General features: G+C 39.3%; 1 protein-coding gene across 1 annotated transcript in view; it reads left to right on the plus strand.

Moving 5' to 3' along the window:
- The first annotated feature begins 13330 nt into the window (after positions 1-13330).
- The window catches only part of ENPEP (glutamyl aminopeptidase), a 34689-nt gene continuing 21565 nt past the window's right edge, over positions 13331-26454 (plus strand). Inside the window, exons 1-4 of the mRNA XM_061355217.1 lie at positions 13331-14212; positions 19129-19270; positions 21889-22020; positions 26172-26292. Of these exons, the coding sequence (XP_061211201.1) occupies positions 13599-14212; positions 19129-19270; positions 21889-22020; positions 26172-26292 (1009 nt within the window). The 5' untranslated portion in view covers positions 13331-13598. The remainder of the gene's footprint in view (positions 14213-19128; positions 19271-21888; positions 22021-26171; positions 26293-26454) is intronic.

Raw genomic sequence — 26454 nt, forward strand, 5'->3', positions numbered from 1 at the left:
ATGAGTGATGTGGAAGCCCTTAGACTGCAAAATCAGAGATCAAGAAATGGATTGACAAGGAAACATACCCTTGCCTCAGAATACTTCCTGCAATCCTCCTTTTATCTAAATTGGTCTTCACCAGGGAAAGTTAAAGTTTCCCACACCAAGCAAAGAGTAAAAGCTGTCATATAGATGGTATAACCTTTACTGTATTAATCCTGTTAATGATTATCTCCCTGCCGACTGGTGTCAGCAGTAAATTACAGAACAGGTAACATCTCTGATTTCTGATCTGATCTCACCGTTCCCTCTATATTCCTTAGTGTTGCAACAGTAGAGGTTATTTCTGAGCTGAACTTATGTTAAAGTTTTTATAGCTGCCTTCAAGGTTTGTAAGATTAAACTGTATTAGAAATAACACTGATCTTTAGCACAAGGATATCTAAGGAGCAGAACATACTCTGACTACACAAAACATTATTGCATCTTCTAAACCTAGATTACATCTCTTTAAATTATGAAAAGATTGTATGGAATTTTCTGATATCAGTCTGCACTGTATGAATAATACTTGGTTTACACAGTACAGAAAATTCAGTTTGATGCGCTGAGTATATACCTTACTTTGGAAAATGCAGGAAATATCCTTTATCCTTTTGCATCTGCATATATCTGTATTTAATGTGCTGTAAAAGCGTCTAAAGAATCTAACATAAACATCTGAGTTTTAAGATGGAAACTGCAAATTCAAACTTCTGCCTCCAGAAGATTTTCTTGCTACCCTTGAATTTAGATTCACAGTTAACATGTCCCTCAGCTAGTCAACACCTTAGGAAAAGGGACAGTGTTCAAGAGGAACATAAAATGCAGACAGGAGGAATGGGGTGCTCTGGTCTCTTGAAGGAGCACCCCTTTCACCTTTTGAAAAGGAGCACATTCTAGTTAGTCCACAGCAGTACAAACAATCAGGAACTGTCAACTTTGTTGGCAGGAGGCAAGCAGCCTCTGTACCTCTCTGGGGTTCACTTCTGCTCAGAGATCTTTTTCCTTCTTGGACAGCGACCTTCACAGGCAAGGAGTCTGCCCCAACCTCGTATCAGCCACACAAGCAAATATTACCCCAAGCTCAGATTACTAGCTGCAGCACATGAAACCATGTCATCCCACCATAGCAAAATCCATTTCCAGCCAAATTAGAGCTGACATTCTGCATTTTGGCAAAGCTTTCCTTCTTTTTCATAAAAAAAAAAAAAAACAACAACAACAACAAAAAATACCCAAACCAAATCCTCATCAAAGATATTGTTCAAGATCTCTTGGCATTGTTAGAAAAATTGAATTTTGCCCTGATTCCCTTGCCCTAGCACACACTAGCCATTTCAATACTTAACAACAATCAAAAGCTTCAGATCAGGGACAGACTACATTAACAGGCTTTTGTGGCCCTGACCAGCTCCAGCTGGGACCCACACCCCTACCTATTGGAGCCCTATTTAGGATCAGGTTGGGCTTCTATCGCCTTTTTTAAGCACTGTCACAGTCAGTGCCTGGTTTAGGACTCTCACCCTATGGACTCATTTTCCAACTAGACCTAGAGAGACCCTCTCTCATCACTATAGACACCCACATGGTAAACTGGTGCTCTATCAGAATTTGCTAGCATGCTTTCAAGCTTGGAGCCCAGCATTTCATGGCAAGGCAAGCTGTACTACTTGCCATGCAATCTGATATGAAAAATCTGAAAGCTCCTTAAAGAATATGTTTTATCATTTTACTGTATGTCATACATCAACTGCCACTACAGATAGTATTTTAGCCCTGTGCATGGGCAAAGGCTTCTAAGCATCTTCACTAAACATCTTGTGTAAGTGCTTCCTCCTGAAAGTTCTTTAAAAGAAACATTAATGTTGCCTTCTGGAAAACACCAAGAAACACGGTCATGGCATAATGGAGTTGAGAAGAACAACTTCAGATGAGGTAAGAAAGAAACCGATGTAGCTCTCATTGCTTTGGAAAAATTACTGCAACAGGAATAGTGTCAGCAAAGCATGAACTGAGACTTTACCATCATACTCTAGAAAATACAGCATTTCTCTTGGATGGCACCAGAATTAGCATGAAGGATCTGAGCACATAAAGTTCCAGGTGCCTGTGTATTGTCTTGCAAATGAATTCAGTGCATGTTAGGACTTTGAACATTTTAATGGAGTGGGTTCCTTTTTCATTCCAGAGAAGTAACTTACATCCATTGGGCACAAGCAATGGTGCAGTTTAAGTTACATCGTAATGAAATGTTGGAGTCTGGCTCTAAAAACATCTAAGCTGCAAAAATGATAGTAGCACAGTTCAAAGAAAGTACATTTCAGAACCAGAGTGCCCAACTGCACCTTAAGCATTAGCAATATTAAACATCTAACTTCAGAATGGCATGGCAGGATGTCATGCTTAAACCACGACACAAGGAAACATTATTCGGCTGTTTACATGAGTAGAGGGACATCACACAGATGCAGTATGAGCCTGTCCTTTTAGCCTGTTGGTTTCTTTCTGGCAAAAGCTGTCACTGAAGGATGTGGCTAAAACATGGGCGTTAACCATCACGTGAGGGTAATCTCCCAAACAAAACAGCATTTGAAACGCAGGGCCTTTATCATACGACTTTGAGGTTATTTAGCTGAAGTTCTTTCTGTGGTAATAAACATTCATATCAGTTTATGTTTTATACTTGCTCCACTTTCCGTATATGAGGACACTAATGCTATTTCTGCGTAATTTGCAACTGTTAAAGCCACTCCTTATGAAAGAATAAAGTCCAATTGCATGCAATAAGATAGAACCATTTCTAGCATTTCAAAACATACTGGTGAATCCTGAGTAAACTATTAACCTGTTAAACTAGGAGACTCATTGCATTTCTATAGTACAGGAATTGCTTTGAAAATGAATACTCAGTTTCCATTTAAGCAACATGCTTTTAGAGCCAACAGCTGTTGCTACCTAAGCAAAAAACACTGCAAATCTATCAGCAGAAGTCTAAAACAGAACAGTACCTCGACACCATTTGCATAACCAGGCAAACCTGAATAAATATGATTCAGGTTCCCTCACTGCCACCTTCATACAGCTGCAGAAAATAATCTGTTTTGCACTTCTGGGTATTGAATAGAAAAGGAAAGTTAAATCCAAATGTTTTCAGGGCAGCATGCATAGGAGGGAGCACAACCCAGCTCTTCCCTTCCAGCCTGAGTGGCTGGCCAACAGGAGTGGATTATCTTCACAGAGACACTAGTGTGAAGAAAGAGAAACAATACTAAATTGGGAGGAAATAATGTTATTCTCCACACCTGTTCTTCATTGGTATGTGAGTGAAACATCTGTTCCTATTTATAAGTGAGGGATGAAGTTGCCACAGAGTGAGATAATGGAAGTCTGTCCTCATGAGGATATCAAAATTACCTTTTCAAGATACACAGCTCGGGAAAACAGCATGGGTTTCCACTTGCTGGAACAGGAAAGTAAATCATAAACTCATACAAAAATCCCTCAGAGCCACATTTCCATCTCTGCTGGGTCACTTAGCTCATAGCTGTTGTAACTTGGTTATCTGAAGTATAGAAATGATCACACAGCTTTGGGAACAGGCATAAACACAGGTCTGGTCTTGAATGCTCTTATGTTGGTGGGAGATGAACATAAGAGCCTATGCATATAATGTTAGCACGAGAGAATTGAATCTGAAGTGCCACAAATCTGTCACTGAGTCACACAAGTACCAAAAACAAACCAACCAAAACCAACTGGATTGCCTCATTAACTGCCCATCCAGGGAAATATTTTTACATATAATCATCCTCTATGGCAGATATACAGAAATCTCACCCAGTCATCACCTCAGAAAGCAAATTCCTTTAGTCATCACCTCCTTTGACCACTTTCTTCCCAGCTCTTCTGTTCAGAACAGTTAAGGCCATTCCCTCTGCTCCACTGGTCATTGCCTGGCTTCACCACTTGCTTTCCGGGTGAGCCTGTAAATCCTAGCAGATCAAGGGATTTGGAACTGTATTTAAGAGACTAGTTCATGCTGTTCCCAGGGGGGAGGCGGCTCTAGTGATTTGCTGCATAAAAGCATTTTGTTTGCCTTGTTACAATTTGACACTCCTAAATCTGTGAATGTATGCTGGAAAACACCTGAGGAACTGAATTTCAGAATTTTGCCTCATCAAAGGGCATTAATGGGTGAGTGTCTTTACTGAATACAAAGGCTTTGAGGTGACATGGTATTTAGGGTTGCAGAAATTAACCAGAGGCTGTAGAAATGATGGTCTGTCTGAGCTGAACTAGTTGCCAACAACTTGGTAAGCAGACAGTATCGGCAGACAGTATCCCTTGTTGGGACATGGTATTACACTTAGCTACTAATAGTTACTGTGATTCAGGCTGAATATGGGGTCAGCACCGCTCAGGAAGATCACTCTAATCCTTGCTGCTCTGGGTCTTCTGTCCTGGGTGAGGCTGTGGGATTAGTGCTGAATTTTATTTCCTGACAGAACGAGATAACAGAATCCTCATCTGAGACCTGCACTGAGCCATCAGGTAAAAGGCACTAAGAGGCAGTATAGAGAATTTGCTTGGACACTGCTACCGGTCACTTGTGTGACCTAAAGCAATGTATCAGCTTCCCTGTCTGTAGGAATTTTTCAGTATATTTCAGAAGACAAAAAGTCCCAAGTCTTCCTGTACTGCAGGGAAGGGCTGGCACGTGAGCACAGACACGCAGCTCGATGTGGCGATGGCAATAATCCAAATGATCACACAAGCATAACCAGAACTCATCTTTTTGTTAAAATGAGGCTGTATATCTGTCTGCAAATCTAGATATAGCCAAGGGTATAACACTGGTTTTGATAGGGTTCCAGGAACACAGAGCTGCAGCATATAATACATACAAGTTTTCAGGATAACATTGGAAAACAGGTGCTGACTTTCGTTTTTCTACATTATCTTCTTTTTTGCATTTCCCTTCGCAAAAATCTTAAACTAGATTACGATTTTGGCAAGTCTTTTTTAATATTTATTTCATTACTCTGAAGATTAAGCATTAGATTGGATGGGTACATTCACTAGGAAGCACTTGAAAAACTAGGCCGCTTGTTTAAATGCTTCATGTGAAGCTGGGAGTCTCAGTCGAGTGTGTGCCAAAATATTGCAACAGGACAATAGGGAACAGCTTGTTCAGCATGTTAAACTGTAGTGAGTCTGCCTGAAGGCATGGGTATGAACTCTGCTTTCCCTGCATTGCTAAATGTGCAGCTACCACTTAGAGGAAAATAGGAATTAAGAAAACCAAAGGGCAAAGCAGAAGGAGCCTTTCTATTTCTCTATCTGGAACATTAAAGGGTTTTTACCTACTATTGTTAAAACAGCAGTCTTAAATGTTACACAGTCAGAAGCATTCCTTTGTAATCTAGGCAAAATGTCCCCAAATATCAGCAGTTCAGGTATCTGTCCTGCTATGGGATAATGGACAATTAGAATAGTAATCAGGAAGAACTGGGGGATGGAAATAGGTATCCTTTTACATTAACAACTTTGTAGTTGACTACAAAGACGGTATTGTTTTAAGCCTCTCTGTAACTTGTGATTAGCTTTAGCGCCTTGTCCCATTTTTCCCCAACAACTTGCTTAGCAGACAGTATGGACAGACTGAAGATTTTAACATCTCTGTCAATAATAGAGGTATTACAGACCAAACATGGAAGGGAGTGGCATAGCTTTTGTCAAAAAAAACAGGCTGACCCTCCAGCTGGAATAAACAGACTCAGCTCTTGTGCAAACAAGCCCTTATGTCATTGTCAACTTGGTGCACAGATTTTTATTAAAAAAATAAGAAAATTATTAAAGTTATGTCTCTGAGAGAGCTCTTTTGTTGCTGTGTATTGTTGTAGTAGTGTATCTTTCTCAAAAAAAGAAAAAGTTTTTTCCATTGTAAAAATCACATGGAACTTTAAGGTGTGAGGAGTTAAGTAGATTGCACCTTGCTTCATTTGTTACCCTAAGTATATGCTTCAAAACCAACTTCCTTTTCTTGGCAAAATAAGGTATGATCATTGTAAAACTATGCTGAACAGTTTGTCCTTTGACTTTTTAATCTTTAGACTGACACACAAGCATTGAAGAACACTGTTGATTGCACCATAGATATGAGTACTGATAATTCAGTTGGCAATTGCTTTGTCCTAGAGTCCAGTAAGTATTCTTCTCTACTGAGTAGATATCTTAATGGAGTTATTTAATTTGAATAACTTTGAATAAAGTCCTGTATCATCATGGGAAGCAAGCCAACAGAATGAAAGCCTGTCATGTAATGTGAATTACATGTAATATGAATTGCGTATGTTGGATTACAAATAATCAAGATGAATAGTAAATACCTATTTGTCTACATGACTATGCCAATATACTTGTCCTATGAATTCATTTCATTCTCCCTTTCCATTTCTTAGTGCCCTACTTTTTTATCATGTCTCATGCCAGTAGACGCACTCTCTGGGCAAGGACAAAGCCTCTACTCCATCTAAAAGCATTAGACTGCTCTTGAAAGTAAGTATATAAATAGAAAAAAGTTCTGTGAGGTAGACGCATCAGATACCCTAGGTCTAAATGCTCCCCTCAGACATAGTAATAAATGTAGGCCTGCACTTCTCTGCCCTACTTCTTGATCTCTCTTTAGTGAATGGAAATATTATTACTGACTTCAGAAGGAACCAGAAATAGCCCGAAAACAGCATATACAAGTAGTAGTAGGTTTTTCTAAAAGAATTAGGACAGAGGCTGAAAACTTGTCTTTTATGTCCGTTTTCCTTTATCAGGTTTGTTGGTATTTTCATGGCTTCTATTACCAGAAGTTATCAGAAGGAAGTTCGTTTTAGTAAAGAAAGATTCCTGATAAAGTCTATCACTGGGGTTTGAGGAAAAAAAAAAAAGTGAATTAAAGAGAGAAGGGAAAAAAGGCTGTACAGGAAATATCTGGCTGTACAATACCCCATTCTGTAGCTTGTCCTGTAAAACACCAGTACTCAAACTTCTTCCCTTCTGGGGGAAGGGGTGGGGCAGAAGGGAGGAAGATAGATCTATAATTGTCAACTTTCTTTCATCCCCCAATCTCTTGTTTAATTCTCAAATGCCTTAATATAACTACAATCCTGTTTACAAAGGGAAAAAGGGACTTTTTTCTTGTTTTCTTTTTTTTTTTTTTTTACATAATAGTAAATGAAACATTTTTTTGCCACTGTAACTCTTTTAGCAGCTTCATCACCCTGGCCAAGAAAATGGCTTGGAAGTAACCTAAATACATGTTGACAGACAATTCCTCTGAGATTACATCTCCAACTGGGCAAAAATGCTTAACTGTCATCTCCTCTTCCATTAACTTGGTTTTATTTATGAAATTAAATTATTAACTTCTTTAGTGCTGGAAATCATGCAAGCAATTATTTTTGTGTGACTTGGCATGATTTCTGAGGCATCTTAAGTAGGAAAGGACTACATGAATTTACATAGCAGAGCAGGTCAGAAATCTCAGTCCACTGTTCTGCTTCTCAGTGGCTTGCATTAGATGCTTCATGAATAGCATCTGTGGCCACTCACTATGAATGCCACTATGAAAGAAATATGTGAGAGAAACTTGAAAGGCTTTCCTCTAGCCTGTGTCAAATTTATTACCTCTTAAAGGCCTATGAGTTTCCTTAGTATTATATTATGACATAGTTAAATAGCTTAATCTAAGCTAGCCATTATTTTTGCACTGTTGTCATATCTTATAGCTCTTTTTTCAGATTCTCAACCATTTTGCTATTGACTGTTATGGTATTGCTCTCAGTGCATGCCGTTGTAATAGAGCAAGATTCAGGGTCTCAATCTCTCTTGGTGATTAAAAGGACGATTGATCCTTCCATTCTGTTTGTTGTGCCAGTTAGTTTGATGCCTTCTTGTATTCCCACTACAGATTTTTTCAGTAAAATGAGAAACTAACAATTTACTGTAAGTGAAAGCATGTCTTCAACTGAAAATACTGTTTTCCAGAGTAATGTTCAATGAAGCTAGATTCATACTTGGATTTATTACTATCGCTGTACACTGAGCAGATGTCATTACTGGGCTGACTAATGCTTTGCTTTCATTTATTCATTCTGTGAACTTACCCCTGCTTCTGAAGGGAAAAGCAGTACAAATAAGCCTGCCCTGAAGGTTAACAGTTTCAGGTTGGAGCCAGTCAAGGTAAGAAGGAAATTTTACACTTCTTCATCAAAATGCTTTTCTCCTTATGCCCTGCTATCTAGACATAGAAATGGACCAATATAACTTTACCAAATGACACAACAGTGCTCAATGACAAAGGTGATACCTCAGGGAACTGCAACTTAGACAGATTAAAGGCTGTTGGATGGCAAGTGGAGAGAGGAGGCTTTCTAGTGTATCGTCCGTCACTCTCAAAAAAAAAAAAAAGTGAAGAGAGTGGAAAGTAAGTTTTTCATTCTAAGAGGATAAAATGCCTTCAGAAGCATCAAGGAATTTCCCACTGAATTTCCATACTGCAGTATTTATTTTCCTGTGGGCCTGCTGGTGGCTCAGCATATCTAGAAGTTTCCCTGTAAAAACTTGTTGCTCTTCTCACTTTTGCTTAGGAAGTTGATAAGTAACATGTATGTTGAGTGAATTTGAAAAAATGTCCATGTAAGTTAAATTGTATTTTATTCATACAGTAGAACCCTCCTCAGGCAGGTTTTTAAAGACAAGAAGGAAATTTCACATTGGAAGCTCTGCTCTTTGAAGTGCAGAGCAGTAAACTGTAATTATTTTAATGACCAGTGTTGACAAGCAATAGGGTACTCAGATGTAAAAACAATAAAATATGTCAGAATTGGAAAGTTGGAACTGTATTCCCAGGATCCAGACTATTCTGGTTTTGTATTAGAGATTAATGATTAAAAGCAAGCACATCTTGGTAGCAATGAAATGGAAGATTAAATGATGGTGTGACATGATATGATATATGACATGACATGATATAACAAAGCAAATGAATACAGTTTGAATTGCTTTGTTTACACAAGTAGTATAAGATGACATGCACATTTCAAGGCTAAGGATCTCTGTTCTGGAATTTGCAATAGGAAAAAAAAGAAAGGAAGGAAATAAAGTCTCTACTAAAGGTGGCTCCCAGTAGTTCCTTGTGAAGAGGCTTTAAGGTAACTCCCTTTAGCCTTGACCCTAGCTATAAAATATCTAGCACTGACCTGCTGGGAAACACTCCAGAACTCAAAATAGGTGGTGGGACTGCATTGCACTTCCATCCAGCATGTTATACATGGAGCTTTTCAGTCTGCATCAGGAAATATTGCAGTCCTCCTAAGGCACTGCAGCCGACAGTACGACACGGCTGGGGCCAGATTTCAAAGATCTAAACAGGGAACCAGTTATGACTGAAGAAATCCTGACTGTCATCCTCAAATCACTTTGAAACATTTGTAATTCCAAATAACAAGTCCAAAAGGACTTGGTTTGTAGTTAAAAACTGTCATAAAAAAGATTGTGAGTGGAACAAGGACCACTGCAAGCTAGTAATTACTACGACTTGCGAATTCTAGGGGGTTAATTGTTGCTAGAGGTTGTTCAAACCCAAAGATGGAGACACGATCAGTCATAACAGGTATAGGAAAACGGTGGACAAGGGAATTATTTCTGACATAGTTCATTTGTAATCTGGGGGAAGAGCCCAACCAGCTTCACATTTCTCAAATTAATGTCCTAAACATTTATTTATTTATTCATTGCTGGAAGGCTACAGGGAGAGGTGAAGTGCAGCTCTGCCAGAAAGCAGTCACTGCAGCAGATCACTTCATGCCTTCTCTTTTTGCAATGTCAAATCTAATGAGGAGTGTTTAGCATAAAGAGAGCCAAATTCCTCCTGATAGAGGCAGAGAGGCTCCATTTATTACCTCTAAATCTTGCAGCAGGGGCAGCTCAGGGAACAGAAGAAAATTAGAGGTCCTTAGACTCTTGCTGCCCTTACGTTCTTAACGTTCCTTTAAACAGGGAGCCAAAGACTTCCTTGGCATAGGTTCAGTAAGTGTTTTGAGTTATTTCAAGGATGGACTTGACTTGGAGTTTCATTTGTGAGTTGCAGTGGAGGGTTGTTTATTTCTTCTTTTTTAATATACTTCATCCATTTCCACATCTTTGATGCTTTCCAGGGCAGCTCTTTTTCTCATTGTTATCTTCAATAAGGATTTCTTAGGACTATGTGACTTTTTCCTGAATGCCTACAGCAGGCTTCTGCTAGTGCTGATCCTGGCTGTCACTTGCAAAAATTTTATTCCATTTTCCAGACTTAAAATTGGATATTGTATTGAAAATGAATGGCTGTCAATTTGGGCATAAAAATTAAAACTCATTTATATTCCTGGTAGTTGTCTGAAAAGATGGCTGGACATTTCTCCTAGGGGCATGTATATGTCCCCAACAGCAACTTCATGACAGAGCAGAGTGGCTTCATACCTACATCCGTTTTAGGTAGTTAAATGGGCTACCTAAGAAAGCTAGTGTGATAATTATGGTGCAGACTGAGAACTAAACCCTAACTTCAGATGAAATTGCTTCAATTACAAATCAACACCAAACAAACGATACCAGATGTTAGCATTGCCCAGGTGACTTACAAGATTGTTATAATATCTTTTTATTTTTCCAGAAATTAAACTAAAGCAATTTAAACTTGTCCAAGCTTGGCTAGCTCTTGCTTGCAGTCATACTTGCGGTTTATGCTGGAGAATCTTGGTATGAGCTTTCTTCCACGTTCCATATGGGGATTCATTATGCCTGTGAGGTGAGAGGGTAGACAAAGTATCTATCTATCTATCTCCTCTGGGGAAGAAGGTCTTGTTCCTTGACCCTCTCTACCTGGAGACAGCCGAGCAGGGAAAGTATTGGCATTGTCTTTGGGAGCTCTGCCCTCCTTTATTGCTGCTGTGTAAAGGAATTAATAGTTTGAGCCCTGTCTTATCCTTGAACAGGTATATTAGGTCAGTGCAGCTAGGCAGCTTCTTAGCGCTGCTATCTGACCCCAGTGGTGTCAGCTGGGAACAAATCATATTTCTGATATGGGAGAGATAACTTTGCTCATAACTACCACTATCAGAAATATACCTATTTTTGGCTTCAACTAGGCTTGAACCTTATAAAGAGATCAATGCTAGAGCTTGTGCATAACTGCACTTCCGCTCTTGACTGGCAGAAGAAACCTCTTGGAGATTATTATCTCTGCTGCTTGTTCAGCTAGTTTGTTTGTCACTTGTCATTAGCTTGTAAAGGGTTTTACTGCTAGTGTTGTTTTAAGGCTTAGGATAAGAAACATATATATTTTTGCTGGTTAGGACCACCTCATCATTTCCAGCTCTTACTGAAGGAGATGCTTGCTACCAGTGAGGAAATCTGCAAGTCTCATCATAATTACAGTAAATAACCTGCTCTGCAGTCCATAAGCTCAAACAGCATTTTTAATTTTCAGATTAAAAATGTAGCAGAAAAGCTTATGGTTGAGAATGAAAACGGGACAGATGTAGAAAACATGCCTGAAATTAAGACACACTTACTATCTTGTCACTTATGGTCTGCTCTGGTTTAAAATGTCTTATTTCAAATCTATTCCTGCTTTTTTCCATGTCCTATCCAATCAGAACAAGAGAAAAGCTGAAATGGTTTTAAATGTTAAGACCATGATCTTCAATGCTGGCTCTGTTGCTAGAAGTTAAATGCTTACCCAATCCATTAAAGGGCACTGGTTTCCCATGTCATATCTAGTTTTGATCATAGCAAAGAAATGAGAAACAATAAAAACAGACATAATGTGAAACAGATTTTTTGCTTTCTGCTTGATTTTTTTTTTCATTGTTTTTTCACTTTTGAAAATATCTGCGTAAGAGTTGAGCCTCTGCAGGAAAAAGACCTTATATTTTCTCCGTTCCTGTTGGAAAATCTTGCCTTTAAAACAAGATGCTATCCAAATAGTAGTGTGCTGTAAGAGTGCTGATGCTGACTGGGTGGCTAAAGTTCCTCATGGCTAGTGACATTTCAGAGGGAGACTTATAAAGCTTGTGAGCAGATCCATTTCTAAACAGACTGCATAAGTATATCCTGGAAAAGCTCCTTCCCCGATTCAATGCATCTCACTCAGAGCATATGTTGACTGATTCTAGGGCTTAAATCAACCCATCCAGGTGAAAATGCATCCATCTTAAAAAAAAAAGAAAAAAAAAGAAAGAGGCAATAGTCAGAGATTTGTAACTGATGTGAAGAGTGATGTTAACCTGTCTCCTAATAAACTAAAACAGGAGACATGAAGCCAAACTGATATGCCTGATTAAAAATCTGCTCAAGTGAGCTCCATAAGTGGAGAAAAAGGGTTAAGAGATCCAGGGACTGAGGTTTCTATTCTACACCATTTTCTTTTAGTTCAGCATCAGATAAGGTCAAGACTACTGCTTTACTCAGTTTCACACTGCATTAACAACATTTTGCTTCCAGGCTTAGCAAGGCCTTACTTACAGTAAGTTCCACCAAGCAGAATCAGGCTTTATTCAATTAATTTGTTTTGATGGAGCGCCACGTTGTGATGACATGCAGTAAATACTAAATTAGATCTTTAGTACGTAAATCACATAACTGTGTATTTACAACTCACAGCAAAAATTCACAGTCTGTACTGTAATTGTGCAGCCCAACAAAACAATGCAATCCCAGGCTACCAGATTGCATGTGTGTTATGAGCAATCTCCCAAAAACTGGCCCTATGAGAAGGGAAGAGGAATTTAACATGTTTTAAAGTTTGAAGTCAGTGATCAAAATTTATTGCTCCTCTGTGCATTCTTTAGGCCATGACTGCCTCGAATTACTCGGTAAAGGTAAATGAGCCTAGAAAAGAGGGGAAACATTTGAAAAGGCTTTGAAAGATGTATGTGATTTTTGAGCCTTCAGAGGTGTCATTTCCCAAACTATATGGTGGAAGTTCAAGAAAATCTTTGCTAGTAAGAGGAAAAAGTAAAAAAACCCAAACCTTGAAAACCTAAACAATACACAGCAGGGGAAAAAAAGGAAGAGGTAGTGGCAAAGGTTGAGGGTTTGGAGCACTTACACCTCTATCTGCAAACCTTTTCTGAAAGCTGCTGACAGAGCTTTGGCATCTGATCATCCCCTGACTGCTGATTAACATAGCACTGTTTTATATTTAACTCAGGCCAGAGCAGGAGGGGCTGGGGGTGGGGTTGCACTGCTTATAAGGGGAGCACGGCAGGAACAATGTTCTTCTGTGTCAGCTCCCTCCATCTCCCAGCCCAGCTGCACTCCTTTTGATCATTCACATTTCCTCCAAATGCATGTTGTCATTAATTAATTGAGTGTCTCATGGAAAGCGAGGTGGGGGAGATCGGCAGACAACAGCTATAGCTACACTATTAAAATACAAACCAAATCTGCTGAGTTTACTGAATGCAAGTGCTGAAGTGACTAATAAGCTTTTTTACAGTTAATGTTTTCCTCTGAGGACAGATCCAGGACCAGAGATGGAGGGCATGCATTTTGAGGATGAGAAGACCAAGAGGTACTGCATGAAGACAAAGCATGTGGCTATCATCTGTGGCGTCGTGGTTGTTGTAGGTCTTGCCGTGGGGCTTGGCGTGGGATTGAGCAGACCTAAATCTCAGCAACATTCAGGAGAAACAGATCAGCCAACAAACCCTCCTCCCTCAGTGGACTTGAGTCCCTGTCCTTCTAGAAACGATGAGACTGGAGACTGGACCAATTTTAGACTGCCCACTTATGTCAAGCCTATCCACTATGATCTGGAAATGAAGCCTGAAATGGAGACAGACACTTACACTGGGACAGTCAGTATTTCTATTGCTTTGGAAAAATCTACCAGCTACCTGTGGCTCCACCTGCGAGAGACCAAGATTACAGAAATGCCAACACTCCAGAAATCTTCAGGACAGCAAATTGCTGTGAATGACTGCTTTGGCTACGAGCCACAAGAATACATAGTGATGAAGGCAGAAACAGAGCTCTCTGTCAGTGATGAAAGTGATCCCTATATACTCACCCTGAAGTTTCAAGGCTGGCTGAATGGTTCCCTGGTTGGGTTTTATAGGACCACCTACACTGAGAACGGACTTACCAAGTAAAGCAGTTTTTCTTTTATTTATTACACTTTCTTCCCTACTTCTTCAGGCATGCTCTATTCCTATTTCAGCTTCTCAGTCTTGTCTCTCACCAATTTGCTGACATTTCTGGGCCGTTCTTTAGTTTTCTCATTCCCCAAAGGAAGATGCTGTATTCAAAACCCTTTGACTGCTGACGAGTGTGGGCTGGAGAGATGAGGGGCTCGTTATTATTATTCTGAAAAACTTTTTCAAACTCTACTGGTCCCAGGTTACCTTTGAGCTTTACAAATGGTTCTCTCAAAGAGCTGGGGGGATTGAGGCCTGTTTTTATAAAGAGCATACCGCTCTGTCCTGCCACTCCCCAACATAACAGGTTTAGTGTAAAATGTGATAGTTTTCCTGACATCATGCCTCCTTGATGTTGTAAGCCTGAGGAATATCCAGACTTCCCTGTGCCTTCTGCAGCTGCTTTAAATTATGGGTAGGAAAGTCCAAATGATTAAGGTTATCTTTGACTTGGATTTTTTTTTTGTGCTCCAGCTCTTCCTTTTTAATGCATCAATAGTTATTGAAAGATTACAAAGCCTCTGCCAGTCCATTTAACCCATTCCACTTCCTAGGTTTGCATTATTTTCAGGTGGAAGCTTGAAAATGCCACTGCCCACTGCTCAGAGGCATTTCTTTGCAGTTAACATATGGAGAGAACACTCATTTTTTTTCAATATTTACATTTCTGAAGTGACTCATTCCAGCCTTTATGTCTAGAAGGTAAACTTGGATAGATTTTTCCAAGTCCCTGTAGCAGAACATGGAGACAAACACTGGTGTGTTTTCACTTGTTTGTTCCCCTGGGATAATGTTGTCATGCGTGAGAGTCTCATCAGCTCCAATTCAGCTGCTGGCAGGCAATGCCAGGAGTAGCAGCAATGACAGGCACCAGGAGCATAAAATCCAAGAAGCAGAGGAAAAAAGAAAACATTAATTGCTCATACTTACACATATTTATCTGATCTGGGAAGAAGCTAAGTAAAGAACAGCTTGGACCCCAAACAGCTCTTTCCCTATTGTTTTCTTCCAAATACCACCTTTGTATTGCTCTGACTTGGAAGGTGCTTTGGTTTTGTGCTTTGAGTATCTGACATGCCTGCAGAACTTTAAAGTGTAGCCTGTTAGCATCTTTCTAAGTTTAGGTGTGTTACTCCCTTTGTATTAGTGAGGGATATGTGGATATTAAGTGAATTGCCCCAGGTCTGTCACAACACCAGAACAGCAGAACCAGAATGAAGGTCTCCTGAGTCACATAGCAGAATAGGTGAGTGAGCATCTTTCAGATCCAGACAGTACAGGAAGACAAGGACCAAGCATCTGACGTTAGGAAGAAAAGGGAACTGCATAAGCTAAAGAAAGCATAAAATGTGAGCTCACTTTGAGAGGGTTCCTACTTCTTGATTTGAACGCTGAAAGCTACAATTGCAAGGATGATCTTACCCAGCAGTCTGACACACTCAATACAAAAAGAAATTTGAGTGTGTGTGTTTGTTTATTAAGCTTGAGAAGGGCTTTAGTAAGAATGAGTGAATGGTAATTTCTGTAATGCTTTCCATGTGGTTATATTTGGGTAGAAGCAATGTACATGATAGTGATAAGTACAGCTTTGAAATGAAAGCAACCACCAGCCAAGTTGCTGCTATGCGGATTGAGGGTAGGTGATAGGATGGGGTGAAGAAGGATGGCAAGAGAAGGATTTTATAACTTACTGAAACTGCATTTTCCCCTGGCTTTCTGCTTAAAAAAACAATGCTGACTAAACTTATCTTTTTTTTACTTCATCTTTGCCTGAGGCAGACATCAGCCTTGGAAAATTTCAACCCAAATAGCTCCCTTTTTGTCATAAGTAAATACAAATCAGATTGGGTAATAACAAAAGTCAAGCAAGTCTATTAATAGTGGATGTTGGAGAGAAGGGCGCTGAGGTGAAAATGAGAGCCAACATGTAATTAACCTACTCCCCCTCCCTTCTGAACAGTGTTAGAAGCAGTGGGACTTTTGAACAAATTTATAATACTGGAAAGTCACATCACAGGGCTGAGCTGCTCCTCAGCTGTCTACCTGTGAAGGTAAAGGTTTGCCAAAGCATTGATATAATGCCTTTTGTTTACAAACTGGGCACATGTCCCGGCTCTGCTTTTGCTTAGATTCAAATGTCCCGTCACGTCATGGAAAACAGGTAGACATGCAATGAATACACCTGCAAGTCTGATATCCTTGTGAGGCTTAGGGAGAAGAATGCCTCATTTGGGAATCCTGTTCAAACAGATCACACAATCCCCACGAGGACAAAGGTGTTTGGGGGCATGCTCAGAAGTTGATTTTGAGATACTTTGGGAACACAACTACTTAAATTGATGCACACATGTGGGTAGGGAGCAGGAAAGCGTAAAATTTGAGAATGCAGATTTTATGTTACACCTACTTAAATCTTCCTGTGGGTGCTCAATTCCAGATATAAGAACTGAAGTCCTTTTGTAAAGCTGCTATTCTGTGCATATCATTTCGCCTTTGATGAAAGGGGAACAACAGTTCTTCCCTACTTTGCATGATGCAGTGAGCATAAATATGTTATTCTCAAATATTTTACAGAAAGGAGCACAACAGCAGTGCTTACTTGGTGTAATGGGTTCTTTTAACTCTCAAGGAATGTACTAAAACCCCCTTTAATTTTGTTAATATTGCAGATAATACAAAAATGTCATGACAGTTGGGTTTTTTATTTTGCATTTCTATTAGTGACAAGGTATGGCTTCTCTTTTATATGAATTCCCCCTGTCCTCCATAAGAGGAAAACAAGAGGCTTATAAAACATACTCAGCTGGGCACATGTCTAACAGAGCGACTTGAATTTAGGGTTTGATTGATTAGGGAAAGGCAGAACACTCTTTAGCATACAGAACTAGCACTTCCAGATTTCTTCTTCAAGGAGGAAATTTTCTCAGAAGAAGCAGTGAATCTGAATTTTAGGAAAGACTAGGAGAAAAATGCCTTAATTATCCCAAGGGGAGGAGTTTTTGCACAACCCTTTCTGCTTTGGAAATAATAAAGGAGGGGTGGTGGTGGAAACTCATCATGGTTCTAAATGCAGCACTGTTTTATTTTGGGAACAACAGCTGGATGTAGTCTCAGCCAGATCTTCATTCCTTATTACTATGATATTTACAACTGTCACCTCCAGTTCACATTTAAAGGTCTGGATATCAACAGCAAGTAGAAGGGCAAAAGCCAAGAAGCAATGAAGAAAATCTTATCCAAAAACTACATTATACAGTGTGAAAGGAAATGGCATTTTATGTTTCTAGTGCCACTTCTATGCATGACGTTGCCTGGACTTATCATCTATCCCGTAGTGCTAAGGTTTTGCACTGCTGATGCACAAATCAGCAAATGTGGAGGATGTCTGCCTCCACAAATATACGAGGATAGATGGATTATCACCTTATAAATCAACAGAGATATCATAGTGTTATCAGTCTGAAGGAACAAGATATAAATGTGTCAAAACATAGAGCCAATTTTTTAAGCAATAGCTGTGAATCATTGCCCTGGGGACTTTAAGTTAACTTAATTGTGAAATGGCTTTCAAATCCTACAGAAAGTAGAGGGTGACAAAAAGAAAAAAAAATTACCAAGCAAAAAAAGAAACTCTGTTAAGCCTGAAGTTATGTTAAGGTGAATGTTCATTATGCTTTCTGCCCGTGAACTTTTGAGTTACTATTCCTATGAACATGAATAGAAAGAACCCAGACATATTACCTCCATCAGGCTTGTAAATGACCCTTGCTGCTACAAGTTCCTAAAGACCAGTTTAGTATTTAACTGTCACAGGGAAATGCCAAGGGCAACAGAAACTGAAAAATTGTCAAGTGAGCTTGTAGGATTGCTGCAGATCAGTAATTTACGATGTGCACTTTTAATTACTTTTTGGAAAGAAAAACTACCTTAATATTATTACAGCAGCTGTAGAAGTGCTGTCAGAAAATGCTCAACATTCCAGATTAATTGAAGAAGCATCTGTGATCCCTTTCACCATCAATCATTGGAGAATATGCTCTGCTACTGTATGTGGGAGCCCGATGTCACTATGGGAAGTAATCATATGATATGAACGTTCATAAATTTCACCTTATTTTTTATGTGACCCTTATTGTCTAGCTCCTCCAGTTGCTTTTGAATAACTGAGATGACTTTCTAAACCCCCCCAACGCAGCTAGCATAGCATCAGTTACATACTATGATGTTCAGTTGAACTTTACATGCTTCCTCCAGCAGTTCCATCAATGGAATTAGGGAAGCACCAGCAGAAGACTGTAATTGGTAACTGCAGAAAAAAAGAAACACACAAATAGGATGAGAGTTTAGGGGCACTTATGCAATTGCAAAGTGTCTTCTCAGGAGATGTTCAGGACTCCAATCCGAACATCTGCTCTAGTGGGTGAAAGACTTAAGTCACGTGGAGTGACTAAAGTAAACATCCCTATACCATGACCTTAATTTTCTTTCAGATTATAACACAATAGTTTATTTTTAGACACATAAATCAGTGGGAAAGCTCATGAGGAAGGTGAGCAAAATTTTTACCATCCTTGAGGGGTCATTCCTAACTTACTGCCTGCCTCCTAAAAATTTTTGATGATAAGCAACTGATTTTAGTTTTTGCTCTGAAACCTAAATGTTGATGACAGACTTTGGGGTATACGTGTTATACATGCCTATACGATGCCAGCTTCTGCATTTCTGATGTCCCCTGCTTTTATGAATGGACAAGTACACACAAATATTTGTAGTTGACTTTATGAAATAGCTAAAATTGTGCTTAGAAATTGCAGATAGGATTTAAAAGGTATGTAATGAAGGCTTGCCAATGTGTTGTTTGTTTAAGGAGCATTGCAGCTACAGATCATGAACCAACAGATGCACGGAAATCTTTTCCTTGCTTTGACGAGCCCAACAAAAAGGCGACTTACAACATATCTATCATCCATCAAGACACATACCAAGCACTATCAAACATGCCAGTACAGGTATGTATTTCTCAGCTCTGCTGCCTAAGTGGAATGGTTCTTATTATAAAGGCACTGGAAAGGTAACATGGATCGCAAGGTCCTTGCATATCCACAGATTCTAGTATCCAGACACTGTAAAGTGAATGGTTAATAAATATTCCATAAAACAGGACTGGGTGGTTAGTTAGGAATCCTAGTGGTACACAAGCACACAACACGGGAACACAGAGCCAAATCCAAAGCAGAAACAAAACATCTCTTCTGTCTTCTCCTAGCTGGCCCTCTGTTCAGATATTCTAGATAAGCATCCCTCACCAACTATAAATAGGGAGTGGCAGGTTCTTCAGTCAAACCAGGTGGACTCTGAGACTGAATGCTCTGGAAGACAGCTGCTTCCCAGATGGGAATTACAAAATATTCACTGAAACAATATAACAATCCAAAGCGAGGGTCTGCTGATCATAATCTGACAGTAAAGGATCCTTCTAGCAAGAAAGTCCAGAATTATTTTTAATAATACAGAAATTAAAATCCCATCTGTCAGATCATGGGTGTGGACATTTGTCAGTACACCATGAATGTAATTTCCTAACTAATCTATTTCTGGACCTGGTGGTTCAAATTCCAAGTTTTTAATGAAATTCAATGGCATCAATTATTTACCTCTGGGCCTTCTGGAAGAAGACTGAGTGGCTTTCATCTGAGAGAGTTTCTAATGAATAGCTTAACTGAATGTGTAGTCCAATGTATAATTTCTAATAAATATGTTCTGAAGTGGGAAATAAAGTGCCAAGTAAAAAAAAAATAAATAAAGGAAGAAATAAATAAAGAGCTTCCAGCCTCCAGGCCGTTGACATTTGCATCTTCTAAATCACTCCCTTACCCAGAAAACAAAGGTCTGTTTTAATGTGTACTGTTTTATTTAAAGAGTCCCCCAAAACTTAATTATCCCTTAGCAATTCAACTGACAGAACTATTACCAATCTGCTACAGCTGCCTCCCAGACCCTTTGCAAACTTAAAGTTCTGACGTATTGTTATTAAAATTCTTTCTATGATAGAGCACCAGGCACTTTGATGAACAACAAATGAGAGTATTTGCTGTACCTTTCCTTGCAGACCTCAGATAAGTGAGAGTACTGGCAAGGAAAGTGAGGGGATGAGGATAGATGTTGTGGAGATTTAGTTAGTTTTGATATTTATTTTACATCTTTACATGCACACTTTGCCTCTAATATGGACATACAAAAATAAGCTTTCAAATTCAAAGGACTAGCTACCACTTGTTGATTAATCTTCTGAAATCCAAGTACAAGCAGGGAAATGTATATTACACTGGGTTGATGCTCAGGTTTGACTACTGGATGATAGCAGCGTGTTTTTTCATATGGTGTGCTCACACGGTCAGTAGCTCTGTTCTTAGCAGTGAAAGCTTGTTGGGAAATCTTTTAAATGGGTGGAAGTGTAACTGTTTGTAAATGCACACACACTGTGTGTGACACATCCCACAGCAGTCTTGGTGGTGTGGAGCTTCATAATCAGCACTGCAAAATCAACTCAGTGAATTCAGAAACATGTATATTTCATTTGCATTTTTCACTGGAGTTAAATTTTATTTTTTTAGTGAAGTTCTGACTTTGTTGAAAGAACAAAATATATCAAAATAGAGTCAAAATGAGTCAAATAGTGTAAATAGACTGAATATCTCTGTGAAAAAAAATAGATTTGTGAAAAGGGTTGGTATTTTGGTTTGTTTTTTTTTGCTCAGGAAATCATGCTTATATTACCTCTAACATTCGTTATCTGTGCTTTATTTACATTGTATTTATAACAATCACATCTCATGAAGTATTGTATCTAGTAGAAGGTTAGTATCTCTTATATGTTGTTTGCTTTTATCCTGTTTAAGTTAGTCGTCCAGTCAGAACCACAAAAAAATTACAAGACCTGCAACAGCAGATAATGAACAGCTGAAGTAAATATTTAGAGGTTGAATCTCATAGGACAGGTTGCAGGTTTGGTCACAGAGTTCAGTTGAGTGTTAAGGACATTTGGGAAAATCAGGAATGGTATTTAAAATATAAGAACTATGATCAGCGCTAAACCTTATGTACAGTTAAACAATCCACCAACTAGCAGTGCTAATTTGTATCTGAACGAGTTCAGAATATATTCATTAGACTTGTTTTTATCTTAGGTAGCATCTCTGCAATCCCTGCTTCCTACATGATGCATGTATTTAAGAAACGAGAGAGTCCAGCCTCTTCTCTAACCTGTCCAAAGTGATGTTGTTTTATACAACTGTTTCAAGAACAAAACACACTAGCATACACTGGAAAAGTGCTGGCAAAATGCCTGTGCATCTGAATGATTTCAAATCCTTGATGAAAATTAGAACCAGGTAGTTTTTTAGTGCAGAAAAACAAAGTCCTGTTTCATGTATTGCAGTACTGCAGAAAAAAAACCCAAAACATTTTATCTGTTCTCATGCCATCAACACTGGGATGCCAGAAGAGGTGAATCTGGAGAGGTGATTTATGTTCCTATGTAGTTTCAGCCTTTAAAGATGTATTGTACCCTATTCTGCATGTGTTTGCAATTCCAAAAATCAAAGTAATTATTTTTCCATTTCTGCAGCAAACTGTACAGCTGGGCAATAACTGGAATCGGACAACTTTTGAAAAATCAGTTCCCATGAGCACATACTTGGTATGCTTTGCGGTGCATCAGTTTCAATGGATAGAAAAAATATCTGCTAGTGGAAAACCTGTAAGTCCTGTTGCCTCCTGAACATGGTTCAGATGACAGATGTACTGGGATTTGCATTTAAAAAAACCACCAAACATCTCTTTTTATGATACAAACAGGAACATTTTTTTCTCCTTTCCTGTATCTGTTTTAGGCAGCCTGTTTTATTAGGTTAGGTGTTCACAGTGGTCCTTCTGACTTTGACTACATGCAGTGTTTTGCAGTCCTTCTCTGTCTTCCATTTTAGTGAGATTCCAGTCAGTACCTCCCATACAGGAGCATGGGTGAGGAAAGAGCACTATTTCTCCAACCTCTTCCCTGACTATGAGTATGAGGGAATGCACATGTTCAGGGTACAAGACATTCATGGCCATAGATACAAATATTTTACAGTTTTCTGTAGATTAAAAGGTGTAAATCTATTCCCTTGATGTCTTCCTATTTACTGTCATGGAGACATAGGACCAGAATTCTATGTACCGTTATGTATTGGCTTTAAATATTCTTTACTTTACAAGTGTCTAAAGGTAGCTGCCCAGTGTAAGTTCTTTACAAATTAAGTATTAAAACAGCAATAAATAAGCAGTGTCAGTGCCTGCCTGCACAGCTGTATATTTGGTAGGTGTCCTAGTGAAGTGAATATATTTGAATCTGAATCCATTAAATCAAAATATCACCTTTATTTAGATGTAACATGCAGTACAATCCAGTTCTCACTTGAACTGAAATCTCCTGAAGGTGCAGCTGATGAGGCTTAAGGAGATCACAAGACATTACATTAAATCACAACCTGAAAGCCTAAATACAATTTGCTTCTTAACATAAACTTCTCAGTTAGCCTACATCTAGTCTGAGATGTTCAAACTAGTGTTAACCAATTATTGGTTTCCATTTTATTTTAATCTGAGACAGATGATGATCCCAGGACTGTATGCTCTTGCTGCTTCCCCGTTCTTTCCCTTTAGGGATGTAATACATGGTCTTGTAGTTCAGCTGAGCTGGCAGTGCTTTCCTCCTCTTCTGGAGGCAAGTGACACTGATGGACAAGTAATCTAGAGCAGAGCCCGAGCCAGACCACTGTTCCCCTAGCAAGGAATCTCTTCCTGAGTTTCTCTATCTGAAAAAGCTCAACAAATCCTTCCCTACTTAAAGCTGTCTACTGATGTGAAAATCTGCCTTGTATAAATCTTCAAAGTGCTGATCCAGTTCTTAGCAAAGACTTCCTGGCACAGCTCTGTGCTGAGGCCTCCCTCCTCTACACCCTCGCTAGCATCATGTGCTATGTTTATATTATTTCTTGACAAATAGCAAAGGCTAAATTACACTTAGCCAAGCAAACAGAGCCTGGTTTGAGATAGCAACACAATATTCTTAGATCCCTGTTTTTGGCTTAATAATTTGTAAAACAGGAAAATGTTTTAGGCCACCCAGTCACACAACTTTGTTAACCAGATGCTCTTCAGCGTGGCTGCTCCATTCACTGTCAGAGACAGGACTTTGATTATTTGGCCTTGGTAGATATTCTCTACATGTTAAGAATCAGAATTTGTGCAAATTTGTACAATATAATATGATGGGGGAAGCATGTAAAGCTCTTTATTTCCTAGATGCAAAAGTTATCATTCTCTGCTTATCCATGCTATGCTCTAGACTATGGCTCTGAGGTTAATATTTACTTTTTTTCCCTCCAAGCAAAACAGTAAAGCCACAATGTTCCTGACTGGTTGTAACTTTTCTAAAAGGGAGTGTTCACTAAAACGTGGTAATTAAAGCTCTGTGTGTAGAAGCAGCAGTGTTCATGTCAGTACAGAGGTTGCCTGAAGAAACATCTAATTCAAACCTTGGTTGCTACATATTTTATTAATGCTATTCACTAAACAATGTCTGCAGGCTTGCCTGCACTCGAGTTGCCCACACTTGGGTTTTTAAGTGAGGTTAAAATCATAACCATTTCCTTACTTTCACCATGGACTTTAGCTTTACCAATATAAAGTATATGTGTAAGAATGTTCTTAATTAAGGGAGCCATTTAACCTCCGTAACTAAAAATCACCTTTTCTCCAGGAAAACCAGGCTACCTTTGGAGTTTTTTAATCAGATATTTAGAAAGTCCTTTTCCTGACCAAAGTGTTCCTTTCCAAAAACTTTGAAGCCCAGCCGAGCAATGAGGTATTTAGACTCACAGACGGCTAAAAAGAACATTCCACAGTTTGCTGTATAAATTGCTAGCTATAAATCCCTCATCCAACAGAAAGAATCCATGTGATCCATATATTGCTTTCATAAACAACAGCAACAGCATACAGCTCACGTGGCACAGTGAATTATTTAAAAACTCTGCCATTCTGTCTTAAAGATATTAATGGAATCAGTGGTAGGAAATGAGCTTACAGCTGGAAACAATGTTCCTGAGCTGATTACCTGTCAGGTACCAAATGTCTGGTTTGGAAAATCACAGAGGAGATTATACAAATGAAACCCAAAGTCAGTTCTAGTGCATGCTGAAGGTTTTGGAAACCATTAACATGGATCAGCTAGGGGACCAAAGACTGCTAAATTGGGTGAAGAGCTTACTGAAGTGGAAATTGCAAACTGTAATTGCAAACTGACCCTGAGGGAAATCCCTGGGCTTGGAATGAATTCCCGATTGAATTTCATGAGATTTTTTTGGTTTTGTTCTTTTCATTCCAACTTTATTTCTGACCACTTACCCATCCTCCCCTTTAACTGGAGAGAGTGTAATTTCATGGTATCGAAATCAATGTGTTGTCAGGCTCTAAGAGGGCTTCTAGAGTAGGCCAGCTCCTTTGCTTTATTTGGACTCTAAACTCCTGGCTGTAAGACAGCACTGAGGAGTAAACAAGCCACACCAGCACAGCCAGAAGAATGTGGCCCATTCATAGCAGTCACGGAGCCTGCAAAATTAGATGGGTCCATTTTCCTAAAGCCAGAAACTTCACTCCAAATAAATATCTCTTACTTTCCACACTGAAGATTGTGGGGGACAGTGAAGAGAACACCTTATAGCTCCTGCCAGTGGACACTCCAGTGCTATGGCTCTGCCCTGGGGCAGAGATCTCTGTGAGATTTGGGGTAAAGAGATTGAGGGAAAGACCCCAAAAAGACTCCATAAATTCTGAAGCTGAACTTTGTCTTCATGATGTGGAGGCAACATCCCAAAAATCTTTTTCAAGCTGTAGGCTTCCTCACCATTATGGGTGCCATAAGGGCTCTAGTCCTCCAGGACATGAGATTTCCTACTGCTTGACAGTAATAGCCAAAGCAGTACAGGCACCAAGCCACAGAGATGGAAAGGGCAGCACTCAACACACTAATTTTTGCGTTCAGGGAAAAAAAGAATGCTCAGATATGCAAAAGGAGCAGAGAAATGGTCACTTGTCACACACAGAGCTACCAAACATGCCAGTTTTCCTGGATCTGCCTGGTTGGAGGAGAGCCAGAGAGTTTATTTTTGTCTGGTATTTCCAGAAGTGCAGCAGCCCAGCAGGCACCATAACTGTGACCGGGTGGCTGTATGGCCTGAGGTCCCAGGCAGCCAGCCACTCAACCTGCATGGGCCTGCATGCCCAGGAAGACTTACAGATCTGGTAAACACAGTAACCTTCAAAGGGTCTGAGATTTTCAAGCATAAGACGTCAAGAGGAAATTGTGATGACAGTAAATAGAAAAAGTAGACAGAAATTGAAGAAAATAAAGTGTTACGGGCTTCAGACAGATTTCAGGATAGCTGTGCTCCTAAGATCAATCTGGTGGGATCATTTCAGACCAACAAACTGCTCAGAACACGTGGATTCCCTTCAATTGTGCTTACTCAGGCTTCCATCTTGAGAAAGCCAGACCTTGGGGAAGGAGGGGCTAATATGCACCAAGGCATTGCTCCAAGCTTGGCCTCTGTGAGCTTCTGAACATGGGTTTTGCCATTTTACAATTTAAGCATACTGTGAGCGCACAGATTATGTTGACTTGGTCTCCCTTATGTACAGTATTTGAAAAACTTCATGGAATCAATGTGTTATGGAACAGAATACATTATTCAGGCCAGTCTCTTAGGAAAACCTGCAGTGTTATAGGTATGTATGTTAAATGACTTTTCAATGCTTGCCACCTTCTAACTTCTTTTAACTGAAGACTTGTCACTCTGTATTTTACAGCTGAGAGTTTATGCCCAGCCACTGCAAATACACACAGCAGAATATGCAGCAAATGTAACAAAAATTGTATTCGACTTCTTTGAAGAGTACTTTAATGTGAGCTATTCTCTTCCAAAACTAGGTGATTGTTAATACTTACTTTTTTTTCATTTTGTTAATTCACTGTAACAGTTATGTTTCTCTTTAAGGTCTCTCTGCTTTGGTGGAAAATAGCACTAAAGCATTTAGTTGCTAGCTGCTGCTATGATGTCAGGATGTTTTAAAACCATACCATGTGGTTCAA

Source organism: Neopsephotus bourkii, unplaced genomic scaffold (assembly GCF_033783945.1).
Source record: "Neopsephotus bourkii isolate Nb327-2 ecotype Australia unplaced genomic scaffold, CSIRO-AGI_Nbou_v1 NB_787, whole genome shotgun sequence".
Taxonomy (NCBI): Eukaryota; Metazoa; Chordata; class Aves; order Psittaciformes; family Psittacidae; genus Neopsephotus; species Neopsephotus bourkii.